This window comes from Trachemys scripta, chromosome 18, assembly GCF_013100865.1.
Source record: "Trachemys scripta elegans isolate TJP31775 chromosome 18, CAS_Tse_1.0, whole genome shotgun sequence".
In the NCBI taxonomy this organism is placed as follows: domain Eukaryota; kingdom Metazoa; phylum Chordata; order Testudines; family Emydidae; genus Trachemys; species Trachemys scripta.
This window is the reverse complement of record NC_048315.1, coordinates 6274267-6291121: the sequence shown is the minus strand read 5'-3', so window position 1 is coordinate 6291121 and position 16855 is coordinate 6274267. Positions and strand designations below refer to the sequence as shown.

Genomic DNA, 16855 nt, shown 5'->3' with positions numbered 1-16855 from the left:
GAGGTGTTAGCTACTTTTAAAGTGGATGTCCTTTTTTATTCCCTACTTTGTCCCTTTTGAATTCAGAGCGGTCCCATAAAAGTTTTTTTTTTCTCAAATGACCTTGGAATTCAGCCTTTTGTGGGTCTTGATTTAAATCTCTTGTTGAGGGAAGTAGAGGAACCTTTACACAGAGAAGGAAGATAAAGTTTGGTAAGGAGTAATGGTGATAGAACCCCATCTGAGAGCTCCTTGGAGATCCTCAGAGGAAACACTTAGTAGCTGTGGAAAATAGTTACTATGATGAAATTTGATGGGTTAACTTGAAAAATGCTGCAGTAACTAACAGCTTTTTTTTCTCCCTAATGTAGTTCCCATGAGTTTATCATATGAAGTAGGCCTCCTGCATAATCAACAATTTCAAGAGTTATCCTCAGTCCCTTTATCTGGCAGTGCTAGAGCTACCCCTGTTAACATTTAATGCTAAGTTCAAAACCACAATCACATTAGGAGACATTGACTCTTGGTGCCAAAGGGTTAATCTCCCTTTTTATCCCAGCAATAGTGGAGAAACTCACAATATCATGGATTTATTATTTGATTATCTTTATTTTAGATGTCTAGAAGGATTTTGTTTTGAACAGCCAGAGTAGTTTTCACTATTCCCACTTGATGCATCTGACAAAAACTCCTCTTTCTGCTGTTGCTAACTTTTCCATGGGTCATTTTGCCTCTCTGATCTTATTTTCTTATTTCTTATTTTCATTTCTTCCCATTTGTTTTACTATCTGTGTGTGTTCTAAGGCAGATAACAGTAGTGATAATTTCAGCAGCTTCACTGAACGTCGTGGGAACAGAAAATGATCAACATTTTAAAATTTGATAAATTTAATAGAGTGTATCAGGGAAGTTATTAATGTTCACAAAGATGAAAATTGCTTTGTATGGTATGCTTCAGGTTCCATGGATTTCTCCCCTGCCAGTAAAGTCAGTGAAATGGGACTGAAGGCATGTAGCATCTTCCAGGAATGAAGCTCATTATTATTGAGTGGTTTTAGTGATTGGTGAACTTCCAAGGGTTTAGTTTAGATAATCATCCATATGTGAAGTTGCTTATCTGCAGTATCCATGCTTTTTTGGGGGAGGGGGAAGAAATGTTTTTCCATCCCCTTCTCCTCCTTTAGCTTCTTCATCTACCTGGAGAGAGACCCCACTTTTTGCTAACAACTGTGTGTTGAGAAGGCGATCAGCCAGACCGGCTCATTCTCTAGTCTCTTAAAGAGGTGTCCAGGTATGCCTTCTCTCTCCTAATTCAGTCTTGGGGTGGCATGGCAGGCAACCCTTCCATACCTTTCTTAAGGGTAGCCAGTAGATTCCCTTCCTCTCTATATCTCGTGAAACCATTTTTCTGCTATTTCAGCACACGCGGTTCTCATCATGGCTGGAGAAGGGAAAGGCAAGAATTTCATTTCAGAACTTCATCAAAAGTTTGGTTCAAATTTTGGATCTAAAATTGTTTGAATCATAGGAACTGTTATGTTGTTCAAACCATATTTTCCATTTAATTATTGATTACCAGAGTATTTGCATATCAGTAGAATCTTTGGTTCTTTCAAATATTCCTGCTTCTCCTTCCAGAGTCTTAATTTGGAAACATTCACATTTGTGTGTCAACTTTTTGTTCCTTTTGTGAGAAAGAACAATACATCATTTTATCAATAAAAGGACATAAGACCTTGTTAAAACTAAACAGCTCGACTGTCATTGGATGATGCATTTTAATTTTCTCAGCTAATTAAAGTGTGGTCTTTTTTTAGATTAAACAGTGGATGAGTATGTAGGTTTTTTTTAAATTAAAATAATTGTTTATATTTGAATGAAGATGAACAGGTTTTTTTAAGAGTCTAATTGCACTACGCAAAGTTTGAGATTTTACATTTAAATGTTGTGCAAGTTGTTTACAAGAAAACATTGAAACAGAGGATTTCATTTTTAGGAAAACCTCATGTGTTCACTCACTACCAATTCCCATCAATAATGAAGAAAGCTGAAAAGTGAAAACTCATAAATTTATTTAAATTTAAAACCTCTTTTGATGGTCTGCCTAATGTCTAACATCAAATTATAAACCAAGTTTTCTTGTCACCTAATAACTGCTTTAGTTGATTCTTTCTTGGTGTCTCTTAATCCCAAGGTGGTAAAGTGATTTAGCAAAAACTGCATCTGTTTTCTCTTGATACCTGATAACTTCTTAATGAGTACTAACAGCTTATGTGAGAGCAAGGCCATTAGCACTAATGGATAGGGAGGACAGCTGATATGGCATGGGAAAGGTTAAAGATTACCAGGGAAGTTTTTGCAAATATACACATAGCACAAGGGAATAAGTACCGTAATGGTTTTGCACTGATATTTATGTACTAATGGACTGGGCCAAAACTTTGTACATCTATTATTTTTCAGACGTCTTGCAGTCACAATCTGGTATAACATATGACAGTAGTTCAATTTGTTAGATAAGCATGCTATGTTTTTCATAGAAAGACTTAAATAGTGTGCTTGTCACTATATAATCTAACTAGGTATAATATTGCAGTTACTTTCTTAAGAGGCTCATTCTAACCTATTCTTGCCACATAATCTTTCTATGTATTTTACTAAGTCTGTAATGCTTACATTTTCTGGCTGCATAAAATACCACTGCATTAGTGTAGGCTTTTAATTACAAATGTATGTCACATCAGTATTGGTCAGTTTTTTCTAAAGGCCTGTGTGTTATAACACAGTATTGTGGTATTAACTTTTAGGTCTTTCCCTTCAGATATCGTTATTTGTTTTGTTGTATATTATTTTTTTTATCTTCTGGATGAAACATTAGCTGTTAAAGTTTGTTATTTCTTATTCATTGATATGAGTATGAAAAGATCAAGATAAGAAGCAAATAGCAGGATATATTACTAAAGACTTTAAAACCAAAAGACATTCCGTTGATAAAGGCATGGCTCAATTTTAAGTGGTAGCATCTCCATTAGCATTAATGGGGTAAGTACATCAACAGAGGCATCTCAGAGGTTAATCAGGCTTCCTGGCTAGAAATTGCCATCAATACAGTGTGGCGCCTAATTCTGTTGGCCCTTCAGAGGCTTTCCTGACAACACACTACCAGACTTTGTGTAAGTCGTTTCCGATGAATTATTAAAGCAAACGTTTGGCTGCTAATTGATGAACACTAATGTGTTTTCTAATCACTGCAGTTTGAGTTTTTAGCACTAAACAAAGCAGTTACAATTGATTTGTGGCTTATTCTTGGTTTCAGTTTGTGATCTGTATCTTTTTTTCCTTTTCAATTTAGCAGGCAGCTTTGCTTGTCATTTTAGTTAAGAATTTGTTTGTCACAATGTCATTCTGTTCTTAAACTCTTATTATATTTATTTATCAGAGGCGGTCCTCGGTCCCAGGAAAGACATTTCAGAGTTGTAGCTTTTTTTTAACCCCTCTCTCCCAAATTGTCCTGTTCCACCCCCACCAGCAGAAAAAAAAGTTAGTAAAGTATAAAACCCAGTGCAAGGGATAAATTTTCAAAGCAATGCCTGGGAAACATGAACAGTAAGTCACATTACTGGGAGTGGGATTTGTGTGATCTGCTGGAAGTCCTCCTTCTCACCACTTTGAAGATGTAGCCTTTAATGTTACTGGTTTGGGATCTCATATTCAAACAATATTAGAACTCCAAAAGGTGAATTCTTGAGAAATAAATGTAATCCCTGTTATATCCATCAAGGGCCACATCCTTCCTGTCTTACTCATCTGGATACCGTTGCTTTCAATGGGACTATTAATGTATGAGTAAGTCAAGCGTGATTTGGTCCTAAGTAAATATTTCTCTGCGTAGTGGGAATGGGCGACGGGATGGATCACTTTGTGTACCTGTTCTGTTCATTCCCTCTGAGGCACCTGGCGTTGGCCACTGTTCGAAGACAGGATACTGGGCTAGTTGGACCTTTGGTCTGACCCAGTATGGCCGTTCTTATGTAGTGAATGTGTAATGCTTTTATTCCTCGCACTGCAGTTACAACATACATTTGATCACTGTTACCATCTCTGAGGTGACGTGTCAAATGAAATGAAGGACAAGCCTTGTGTATTTCTGTAGTAGTTCATGATCATAGAGGAGAAAGGTCATATGGCAATAGAAATGTGATCTGTGTACTCACACTGCACTTCTTTCAATGGGTTCTGTGCACCTGTCCCCTTTTATTATAATATCAATGTATTGTAATGCTTTCAACTGTGGTGGCTTTTGATCAGTACCTGCAGGAACAAACAAATAAAAATGTTAGCTTTAAAAAGAAAAAAATCAACATAATAATGTCTAAAGACATTATTGTGAATACTTTTCTTCTTTTTATCAATGTTTTTGAAGCCCCTGGCTAAAATATGTGAAATTACATTTTATTTTCCAAAGAAAACCAGTTCACAGGATAGATCAAACTCTATTGGTAGCTTGCTAAGCCTTTTAAATAGAATATTATTACATGTAGCGTCTCACACAATTAGTATGACAGTTATAAAAACCCATTTAATTTGTTTTGTGTGTGTTTTTTTTTGACGTATGGTGATGAGCAATCTAGTCACCACATTCATTGTGCTATGAGAGAAATTTCAATGTAGATCTGAAAAGCAGCCCTAAAACTGTATTTATTGGTTCTCTTTCTTCTTTATAGACGATAAAGACTGGACTTACAATGGTTGGGAAAGTGGTTACACAGCTGACAGGGACATTGCCTTCAGGAGCAACTGAAGAAGAGATTTTAGTTCATAGCAATACTCGTCGAAGTCCTCTGGTGCCTGGGATCATCACTGTTATTGATACCGAGACAGTTGGAGAAGGGCAGGTAATACAACTTGCAAAGAAACAAAAAACAGTATCAGAGGTGCCTTAAGTGTCACAAGACTTTAGAATTAAAAATGCATTAAGTGCTTTTACATTTCCCAATGAAAACTATAACCATGATTTTTATCAGGTCAAGCAAATTTACAGATGCACATTGTTATGGCATAGGAAGTGCTATTTGGGAATGAATTTAAGCCAGCATGTATATAGCCTGTAATGCTCATTTACATGACATTTTGACAACATCAAGTGTGAAATGTCACTTTCTGTCCCTCTAACACTTGCTCAAAAGTGACGTTGATGTATGCTGACCAGTTGTATGTGGGTATGGTCTGATTACATTTATTAATACATAATGTAGCAGGAAATTTTGACTGTGCTCTAGAAATATGGTGAATTGTTTGATATAGTGTAAAATAGTAATAATCAGGAGACCATGGTTAGCTAAGCAAATGGAGAACTTGGGTAGAAAGTCTGAAATTACTCAGTTTTTCAAAGTGTAAGTTTAAGTGAGTCCTAGTCTGCCATGTAATATTGTTTTTCTGACAACATAGTTAATTTATAGAATACAATTGTACCATGTAAGATTATCTGTTTAAAAAACTCATATGTGAGCCATTTAAAATGGAAACTAATGTTTTAATTAAGTTTATAAAATAAAGGTGTCCTAGATTTCTTACTGATTTACTTCAACTAATCATTTCTTTTTTAAGGGCCTGATTCTGGAGTCTCTACTCATGCAAGACTCTAACTGGTTTAATTATTTATGACGGTTCTGCAAATTGAGTTTTTCCATAATCTATTGGTCAACATTTGCTGAATTAAAAATAAAAAGAACAACTCCCCACCCTATTTCTCCCAACCCCCAAAAGGTCCAAACTAATGTTTAGGATGCAGTGTGTGTACAGCTTTGTTACCTTGGTAAGATATATATATTTTTAAATCAGTCATGTTATGTTTGTTTCCTAACTGATGATAAAATAAAATATTTTCCTTCCCAGGTTTATAAGATGCTGTCTGATATTTTAATGTTTCCAAGAATTAATTTAAAGATAATCAGATCCATATAGTGTTGCCAGTGATTTGATATTGAAGATATTTGTTTCTTAAAAACAAAATAATACAAAACCAGCAGAAAATAGAAAATAACACTATTTTATTTGATTTTACAGGATTCTGTTAGTAAAACAAGGCTGCTGGCCTTTGAGATTCATTTTTGTTTCCTGGAAAAATGTCTGTTGCCTTTTCTTAGAAAGCCAGAAAAAAAGAAAAATTCTACTTCATAAATTTCTCATGAAGCCTTGTTTAATGCAGTCATTATTTCTGCTGTTCTTGTCTGTGCATTGACTATTCTGCATAGGCTTAGAAATAAAATGATTTATCTTAGGTTTTTAAGTCTTGTTGTTGATTTAGAGGTTTTTATGAACTTGTCCTCTGACCTTACCAGTAGTAAGGAATAATCAAACCTAAAGGACACTGTGGAAAAGTAGTTGTAAAAATATCAGTTGCCTTGCCCAACTAACACTACAATATCAAAAATAAGCCGTTATTGGTAGTGAAACAATTGTTTTTTATCTTAAACCCCTGAAGTAACAGGCTTTGAGGTAGACACTATTCTTAGATCATTTGAATCCAGAAATAACTTTCTGGCATTTGTATTTTTGTCACCTGGGATATGTAAACAGTATTGGGGTTCATAATTTATTTTCAGTGTAGAGCTGGGTCTCAGAATTTTCTGCACGGGTTTTTCTAATAAGGGGGAAAAAAACTTTCGTTTATGTTGTTTTTTGGCCACAAAAGGCCTTTTTATAACTTCAGGGAAAGATCTAGTCTATCAATGAAGAAGCTCGATAAACAAAATAGTTTTAATTTTTTATGTGGCCTAGAAAAAGTTGGTTGTTGTACAACACTGCCTCTGTAGGGTACTTTCCCGTATAAGGTGTACGATTTGCGATTGTGTCCCTTCTGAGTCATTGCCAGATGCTACCCTCCTACTCTGTTTCTCCCATCACTGAGTTGAATCAGCAAATTTTGTGCACAGATCCTGGCTTGAACATGGCAGATTCAAATTCTGCTGGCTGCATGAATTAACTAGTTGCAGTGCAGAGGAGTGGAAATAAGAGTCAGTTGGTTGGAGACTGGGAATGCTCCTGCTCTCTCACGCTGATGGGACCAGGTACGTCCGCAGGAGGTGACAGGTTACTGCTTAGATGATGTAGGATCCATTTGCTCTACCTCAACATATATGGATAGTTTTCATAGCATAATTGATTCAGGCTCCAGTTTAGCAAGGCACTTAAGCAGATGCCTGACTTTAAATGTGTGAGTAGTCTCACTGAAGTAAATAGGATTGCTCACATGCTTAAAGGTATTAGAGAGACTGGGTGGGTGAGGTAATGTCTTTTATTGGACCAACTTCTATTGGTCAGAGAGATCTGAAGAAAGCTCTGTGTAGCTCAAAACTTTTGTCTCTCACCAACAGAAGTTGGTGCAATAAAAGATATTACTGTACCCACCTTGTCTCTCTCATACCCTAGGACTGACATGGCTACAACTTCACTGCATTCTTAAAGGTAGGCACATGGTTAATCACCTTGCTCAATTGCTGCCTATATGACTACCTGAGCTAGGTTGATCCTTGCTCATTATATTTAGTGTCTGAAAGGAATTGACCCCGTCATGGCAAATTGGCCTGTGTATAGTGTGTTTTACTCCACCTTCACACCTGCCCCATTCCTCGAACCTCTCTCGTTTTAATATTCAATTTACCCTTTTATAGGCAGCCAGTGTAATGAATGCAAGTTAGCACTCAGTGTATTTTATGAGATATGATATTAACATAATATTGCTTAATTTGAAACATTATTAGCTTTATACAAAAGTATACACACATTTGTACACCGAAGAAATCTTTGAATTTAACCACAGAGAGATGTAATGTTGTAAATCTCTGAGGAAAATATTTTTAGTAAATCTTATGAATGTAGATATATTAGTGAAATCTCACATGTGGCAGTTGTTTATGTGCTAGTTCCTTCTTTTAAAAACAGTGATACTTTGAGAAAGTTTTAACTGTAGTGTCATTAAAAGAAAAGTGTAGAAATGTTGAATTATTGGATTATTTGGATTATATTTAAAAACTGAATAAAAATAATTATCAAGAATCCCAAGTAACTTTGTGGTCAACCAAAATATGTTACCACGGTCCGTGTGCTTGTTTAAACTTCCTTTTAATGAAGTGTTACCAAACTTTTTAGTTAACTGCAGTGGCTATTTATTTGGATCTGTTAATTAGTGTAAATGGATAAAAACGAACCTTTACAGATGTCCTCTTTTTTTCCCTAATTGGAAATAAATACAGAGACCTTTAGTGGTTTGAGTTTTATAGAAAAATTATTTTCTTTTGACCTTTGATTCTTTATTCTTAATTAATTCATCAACTAGGCCACCCACATTTAGTCTGAAATAATGACCTTTTTCAAAAGCCGGCAGTTTTGTGACTGAATATAAATCTGTTAAACATCTAACATTTAGTTGATTCTTAATGTTTTTGATAGAGTGATGTGATTAATGATATATCATTGTGTTATTCATTGATCATTCAAAACACATGAAAATATTTGAGGACAATTTTTAATGTTAACTTTGAAAAATTATAAGGTAGATAACATGTTGGTCTTTTTATGTTTTAAAATGTGATTGGTGTTTTTTTCCTGTTCCCTATTAACTTTTTATTGCATTAAAGAGGAATTCTTCATTTAAAAAAAAAAAAAAAAAAGGGCAGACTGCTGCAGTTCCATAAGTTCATTTCCATTTGGTAAGGAGTTGATAACAATTGAACCAAATAAAGATGCTTATCAAGTAGCAAGGATCATAGTGAAACTTTATGGTAAAACAAAAGGTTTAAAGAATAAAGGGTATTCAATAGTAAAACTTTAACGGCATATGCAGTTCCATTGGTTATAAATCCCAGTACTTTTACTTACAACAAAGTACGATTTTCAGAAAAGTTAATTCAATATTCCAACACTCATCATATACTTCACTTTTTATATCTACATGTATTAGATAGATATAGATATAGATATATCATAATGTAAATAAAAATAAAATATAGCAACAGGATTCCCTCAGAGCATAATACTGTCTGCCTTACTTTTATTAAAGGGGATCTGCTTTTTGTCAAGAAGACATTTTTGTCTCAGATAAATGGTTCAGGCTGAGCCCAAGGCTGTTTTGAGTTTATGCTGGATTCTATTAAAAGGAGTGCAGTAGTTAATGCCACAGATTTATCACTTTTAGCCCTTTTCCACTGATGTTTGACCTTCGCTATAATGGTTTTGGGTTTTTTTTGCACATACATCTTAGGACCTGAAGCTGACAATGCACTGACTTTAGCTATTTAAATCCACTGAGTCTTTAATGAAGATATTTTTGTATGTGCAATAGCTATAGAATATTTTATTCTTCATATTTCTGTTGCTAAATTGCTTAGTTTGATTTTTATGATGATGGAAATCATTCTTTCTTAATTGTATTAAGAATAAGACCAACTTGATTCAATTTGTGTCCATTTTTATTTGTGTTACCTTCATATTTTGTTTAAAAGCATGTCTCCACTGGAGTAAGTCGTGTAATTTGCCTTTAAAGATTAAAATAATTGAAGTCACAATTATCAATGGCTTCTGTTCAACAACATGGAATATACTAAAAATGAAGTAAAACACAGTTTAAATTAAATCCTTTTTTTCCTAGTCTATCTCTTGCCCTCAAAGCAAACACTGTATTCTAATAGCATGTGTAATGATCCTGTTGGTTTTTTGTCTGTTTTTCTGTATAAAGAAGATAAAGACTACTTTATTAATCTTTTATCACTTAGTGTTTTGTTGAACTTCAATGTCGTTAGCTTGATAGAGCTACAGCAGTGACTCATCATGTTTAATTAAGCACTGGGTAGAGCTGCTTCTTCAGAACATCATATTGCAGCTATCTGGCTGAGGCGCTGGTTAGGCATCTCAGATAAGATAAGTGGTGATTTTCAGGGTCTCCACAGAAAAGGCCTAATGTTATTTTTGTGGAATTCTTAATTTCTGATGATAGGGAAATATGTGAAGAAGATACTTGAGTAACCTTGTTATACTGAGTTACCATGCATTTGTGAGGACAGTGGCTGGATTTATGAACCTATTACTATAAGTGACTTTGTCATGGTCTTTTAATCTTAGCACCAAAAGGAGTGTGTTTAAATCACTGCCATGGAGTTTGAAAAAGTCCCAGCATGAAAATTTGGGGTTGGGGGCTTCCCCACTCTGGCAGCAGCTGAACCCCTCGTTAGGCAATTTGTGCCATTCTTTCCCAAGAAAGAATTCCCACTTCCGCCCTTCTTGGTTGCACGTAGTATGAACTGGTGGAAAGGGACCGGCTTTACAATGTCAATGTTGATTTAACGTGCCTCCCAGTCACCCATGGGTAATCCTCAACCCACTCCAGCCCCTCCAATATCCTTGCAGAAAACTTCTTTCATTTCAGCATCAGGGTAAAGAGTCCCCATCCCATCTTCTGTGAAGTCCATCTAGAAGAATCCCCTTTGGTCTGAATACCTTCTTCATTGCCTCAGCGCTTCAGCCTTCAGCCTTGTCCTATAAATGAAAATTGTCCCTCTTGTACAGTTACAGGGGTATAGTTAAAGACATCTTTATACTAGTAATGTTGTGTCCACACTAGGGGTAATAGATCAGTAAAAAAAATTGCATCTAACTGTAAAAGTTACACGGGGTACAAAATCTGCAGGAAGACTAGGCCTTCATATTTTCCTTTTGGGAGAGCTTTGAAAGGACCATAGCCTAGCGTTCGTTGCTGGGCTCTTCTCTGGTTGACAAGACTGATCATCAGGTCAGCCAGGGAGAAGCCTTTGCCTCTTCCTTCCATTGTAGTGTAGAGATGGTAGAGACGATATAGAGATGTGAAAAAGGCCTCCCCCTATCTTACCACAGCAACTGACCAATCAGCCATGCGAGAAGGGGAAAAACAGTAAAAGTTTCAGGTACAGCCAGAAGATTTATAAATATAAGTAAATGATGAATTGTCCATTGCAGGCCCCGACTAACCTCCCTCCTGTATTCCAGTGTAATTTCCTTTTTTATGTTGAATTTAAAAACATGAGGGATGTGTCTTCAGACTCATATTTCCCCACATAGGCAGGTATGGGAGGTCACTAACCCCATTTTCTTAGTGGCTGCCATGGTAGGGAGTGAGAAGTATTAGATGGAAAGACAATGTGGGGCTGAGAGCCATGAGAATAGGAGGATCAATTGTAGGAGGAGCTCTCCACCTCCTGTTAACTTCTGTATTTTTGAGTCACAAAGATTTGAGTTCTTACTTTCTGTTTAGCTAAACACGAGACACTGACATTTCCATTTGAATAAGACAGCTTTCCAAAGAGTCGGAGACTCTATCATTTTGGGGTTGCACAGTTTTCAAGGTCAGTTACGCATTTCTGAATGTAGAAAGGGGACAATAGAAATCAATTTGTTCTTAATCCTTTAAAAAAATCACAAACTGTGGAATAGTAAATCCAAGTGAAAAGATTAAAAGGTAGTTCATTAGTTATGTTTGTAAGTCAGCTTTGCATGAAGAACCGGAGATTATTAGAAAACTGATTTTAAATCATTCACAAATTACACCCTTCCAGGAAGAGCATTTCAAGAAGTAGCTGAAAAGCCATTTTAAAATTTGAACACCATTAGCTTAACCTATGAATGATAAATTTTTGGCTTTATGCTGTACTCAAATTAGGGTGTCTAAAGCATTTCACAATGCCTAATGATCCTGTGGAATCCCTATTTGTCATTATACTTTCAGACTAAAAGTGATTGCGTTTTCCTAACAGCCAGACTGTTCTTTGACCGTTGTACAGAGATTTTTGTGTAGAGATAATCATCTTGATGCAACTTTCATTGCTTAAAAGAAACCCACAATGAATTAATCATGTTTGCTGTCTGTATAAAAATGTTCATATGCAACAAATCAGATAATATATATTAACTTGTTTTAACTGTGCTTTAGATAAATACTGATATCTACAAATTTCAGGTTCACAAAAACTTGATGTAACATGACTGGATTTAAAAATCTGCTGTTTCATGTGTGATACTAGTTTAGGGGGCAACTGTTACCTTTAATTATGATGAGAAGGCCTAGGGTAAGACTACATAAAAGTTACATAAGAGTGGAAGCTGTGAAAAGATGATGTATAGGAGTTATTCAGTGCAGCTTATATAGGCTGAGAAAAGGAACACTGTTTCTTTGAAATGCTCTTAGGAAGATCTCCAGACCCTTTTCTTAGTGGTTCTGGAATCAGTACGGAATGCTGACAACGGAAAGCAAAACCATAATTGTCCGTATGTGACAGTGCCAAGTAGTTTGAACGTTTAAAATAAGTTGGGCGCAGGCCGCCTCATCTCTATGTGACTTCTTTAAACATTTTAACATGATTTCTCATTTGAAGCATAGAAATAAATGTTTTCAAATTATCCAATGACTGTTAAGAAAAGGAAGTTTTAAATGCCCTCAGAAGTATTTTGGAACACAACAGACAAATTATTAGAAACTTGGAAGAAATAATTTTACACTACGTTATTAAGAAAACTGGACCCTTGCTTATTTACTGTAGACGCCATTCACTTGATATGGGTTACATTGTTAATAAATTGTCAAATGTTTTTCATTAATAATTTTCTGGGATTATTTTGCTTTGTTTTGAGTTTTCTATCTTTAACATGATCATCATTTTAACTGAATAATAAAGTACCTCTCCACCTATTCTTCTTGCATCTGATAATGAATCCATGCAGTGTTTTAATTCCATTTTCTGATGCTCAAGAACACATTTTCATGTAGTCAGATCTTGATAAACTTTGGCGGGACGGTTTCAGCCTCAGACATTTGTGCAGTTCTTATCTGAGGCAGCATTTGGCCCTTGAATCTATTATTTCGCAACATAATAATTAGGTTACAAGTTTTCTCTATCACAGTCCAGGCTAAAGGCAATCCTAACCAAAGATATGATTCCACATATGGTTCATGCCAACACATAAGCATATCTCCATTCAGGAGATCGAATGTGTAGCACCTGGTGTTCTCTCAATGTACTTCTTTTAAAGGCAGTTGACTAATGTTGATGGTAGATGGATATTTGACTTAGCAGGGTTTTAGTCCAAAACCTACTTTAACCTAAGTATTCCTGTGGTTTGTTTGTTTTGTTTTGTTAGTACTGCGATTTAAAATCCATCACAAGGAGAAAAAATCAGGTTACTTAGAATCTTAGAAATGTAGGCCAGGAAGTGATATTGAGAAGTTTTCTGGTCCAACCCCCTGCACTGAGGCAGGAACATTCCCGAGAGGTGTTGATCTAACCTGTTCTTAAAAACCTCCAGTGAAGGGGATTCCACAGTCTCCCCTGGAAGCCTATTCCAGTGCTTAACGATTGTCAATAACTAAATTTATAAGGGAGTTGTTTCAATATACACACTCAACCCTCCCCTTCTGTGTGCTAGGGTGTCTGGACCACATTAATTCCTTGTCATTCAAGGGAAGGATACAAACCACAATGCTTATAGATGGGGAGAACAGAACATTGAAAACCAAGGATCATGGGCCAAAGTAGATACTCTACTCTCTACTTTGATATTTTAAACTGGTTTCAGGTAAACAAGATTATAATAAAACAATGGGAACCAGGGGGGCTCTATGTATTTTGCTGCCCCAAGCACGGCTGTCAGGCAGCCTTCCGCGGCATGCTTGCAGGAGGTCCACTGGTAACGTGGATTTGGCAGCATGCCTGCGGGAGCTCCGACGGTCCCGCGCCTTCGGCGTACCTGCCACCGAATTGCCACCGAATCCGCGTTACCAGCGGACCTCCTGCAGGCACGCCGCCGAAGGCTGCCTGACTGCCGCCCTCACGGCAGCCGGCACGCTGCCCTCCACGGCTTGCCTCCCCAGGCACGTGCTTGGTGCGCTGGTGCCTGGAGCCGCCCCTGATGGGAACATACTGTAGTGAAGTGTCCTGCACTAACAGGAAGATGGATTAGATGACCTAACAGAAGTGTTCAATCTTTATTTTTTCCCTTTGTATAAGCAGTCTTTTTTCCTACTTGCAGACAGTTCTGCTATGTATATTTTAAATATTACAAAGGAACAGGTTTCCCTGTGTCATGATTAAGTGACACCTTCCACTTTGTAGGTTCCATTTGTGCTACCAGTTCTTTTTCTGTCATTTTTTTTTTTATCGTCTTGCTAGAAAAATTATTTGTCGTTTACACTTAAGGAATTATGTGTGCTTTTTGGCTGAAACTGTCCCTCATCAATCCCTCTTGGACTAGCTCAAACAAATTGGCTTTGTGCAGGACAACGTCCACCTACCAACCTGAAGAAAAGTGAGGTAATTCCACAGCTTCTCTACACTGCGGCTTGAGTCCCCAGGATGGAACAGGAGATTCTATTCTGAAGTAGAAAGTTGCCGCCACTGGATCCTCCTAATCATAGAATTACTGGCAACAACTCTGCCTCATCCTGCAGCAATCTAGACATGGAGCCTAGCTTCATAATACCCAGGGTACAGAGTCTCACACAAACCTCCTCTGCAGCCACCAACACTTCATGCAGCGGAGCAGCAGTAGGGTTAGTTATATCTGGAAGCAATAAGTAAAAGGGACTCCCCGTGCTTCGTGTAGTATGTCCAGGTTTTTCTAGTCTGCAGTATGGGAGCTGTATGCTTTAAAAATCACTCTATGTCATCTACAAAATAGTGCAGAAAATTGTGCAATTGTGTCTGGATGTTTCCAATAGTTTTACATGTATTAATATTTCTAATTCATGCTAGTATGTATCTTTTGTAAAATGAATATTCAAGTGTTAGTAATCCCGGCATGAATTTCCACTGCTTATGAAGAGACCTGTAGGATTTCTACTCTTCAGGTAGTCATTTACAGAATCGTCAAAATTCTGCAGAGAAGTGCAGAAATGAGTGGGTGTTGAATGACTGTGCAACTTTTACTGCATAAAGATTGTACCATACAGCAACACCTAACCTTCCTTTGTCTCCATTAATATTATGCAGGTGATTGTTAGCGAGGATTCTGATAGCAACGGTATTGTGGCCCACTTCCCTGCACATGAAAAGCCTATTTGCTGCATGGCTTTTAACCCCAGTGGTAAGTTCCTTTGCCATCGTAAATGTTGTATCATATTGTATGTGAAGAGTAAAAAATGTGGTTCGTGAGTGATACTCTGTACCTCAGGGGAACACCCTACACCCCCATGTTCATCCTTATAAAATGATTGCGAGGTATCCAATGCAAAGTTTGTCATGTTGGGTGTCTTCAGAAGTCTCAGGATGTACTGAGCATGGTCGTTATAGTAATTTCACAGTAATGGTTACAGTAATGTTATAGGTTATAAATTCATGTATATAGTTATGAGGCTGAAAATATATCCTCGTGGCTTAAAGCAAGCCCAGACGAAGACTCTCCAGGAGCAGAGGGGCAATTCACACCTCATCAGGGTGTGGGTGGAACAAACCCAGCCTAGCCTCACAGGAACAAAGGGCGCTGGCCTAGGCAGCAACAAAAGAATCTGTTAGACTCTTGACTGAGTTACCCCCCCTCCCTTTGGTCAGTTTGGAACTGCGATGAGGTAATGCTCACCTGACTCTGAAGGGGGGGGGGGAGGCAAAGCCAAAAGGGAAGAAAGGACATAATAAACGGGAGAGACATTTGCCATGCTCTTCCTCTCTCTTCCACCTACATCAACAGACACCACTACACCAAGCAACTGAAGCGCTGATCAAAGGGGAGAGCTTGGCTAAAAAGCAACCAGCCAGCCTGCGGTGAGAAGCATCTAAGTTTGTAAGGGCACTGAAAGTGTTAAAATCAGCTTAGAATGCGTTTTGCTTTTATTTCATTTGATCAAATCCGACGTGTTATGTTTTGACTTATAATCACTTAAAATCTATCTTTATAGTTAATAAATCTGTTTGTTTATTCTACCTGAAACAGTGCATTTGGTTTGGTGTGTTAGATGCTCCCCTTGGGATAATAAGCATGGAACATATCAATTACTTTGTTAAATTGACAAAGTCATATAAGCTTGCAGCATCCAGCAGGTATAACTGGACACTGCAAGATGGAGGTTCCTAGGGTTGTGTCTGGGACCGGAGATACTGGCTAGTGTCATTCGGTTGCAAGTAGCTGGGAGCAGCTTACATGCCAGAGACTGTGCGTGAACAGTTCAGGAGTGAGGGTTCTCACAGCAGAGCAGGGAAAGACTGTCTCCCTGAGTCAAGGATTGGAGTGGCCTTAGCAGATCACCGGTCCAGATAACACCAGAGGGGAATGTCACAATGTGTATTATGTTTCTTTCAGGGAATTAAAAATTACATCAGTCTTTTAGTAGTCCAGTGTGGTACATGCACATGATGACTTTGTAAACATTGGTATCTGAACTCATTTAGTTGAGTGTTGAATATCAGTTGACAGAGACGGCAGTTAATTTGTCTTTTCTGGCATTTTCAGCCTCAAACAGCTATAATGCATGAAGGAACAGTATGACTAATATAGATATAGCTGAAATACTAAGGGAAGTTAGGGTAATTAATTAGGTTTACTAATGCACTTTCCTTCCAGAAGTTAGGGACCATAACTTTCCTAAAATATTTCTTCATCCTAGATTTGAGAATAAAATGGGTAATTTCAATTAAACAAATATCTTTAAGGAAACTCGTGGTGACAGTAGATGTTTTGTTGATATGTAACTCAAGATTCTGCCCTTCCCTTTCTTTGGAGTGCTGTGAGCTGTGATCTGAAAATATTTTAAAAACCTCAAAGAAAGCACCTTTTCCCCTCCTTCCTCTTTGCAGATGAAGAATGGTTGTGGGCAGGTGAGATGCATCCTGTTAGTGAATCTTGTCCAGTTGACAAGTAATAT

At 37.2% G+C, this 16855-nt stretch overlaps 1 protein-coding gene across 8 annotated transcripts in view; it reads left to right on the top strand.

Annotated features, from left to right (window-relative positions):
* The window catches only part of BCAS3 (BCAS3 microtubule associated cell migration factor), a 488663-nt gene that overhangs the window by 110120 nt on the left and 361688 nt on the right, over nt 1-16855 (top strand). For all 8 annotated transcript variants that reach the window (XM_034752349.1, XM_034752354.1, XM_034752352.1 and 5 more), the window contains exons 12-13: nt 4704-4874; nt 14991-15084. In XM_034752349.1, the coding sequence (XP_034608240.1) occupies nt 4704-4874; nt 14991-15084 (265 nt within the window). The remainder of the gene's footprint in view (nt 1-4703; nt 4875-14990; nt 15085-16855) is intronic.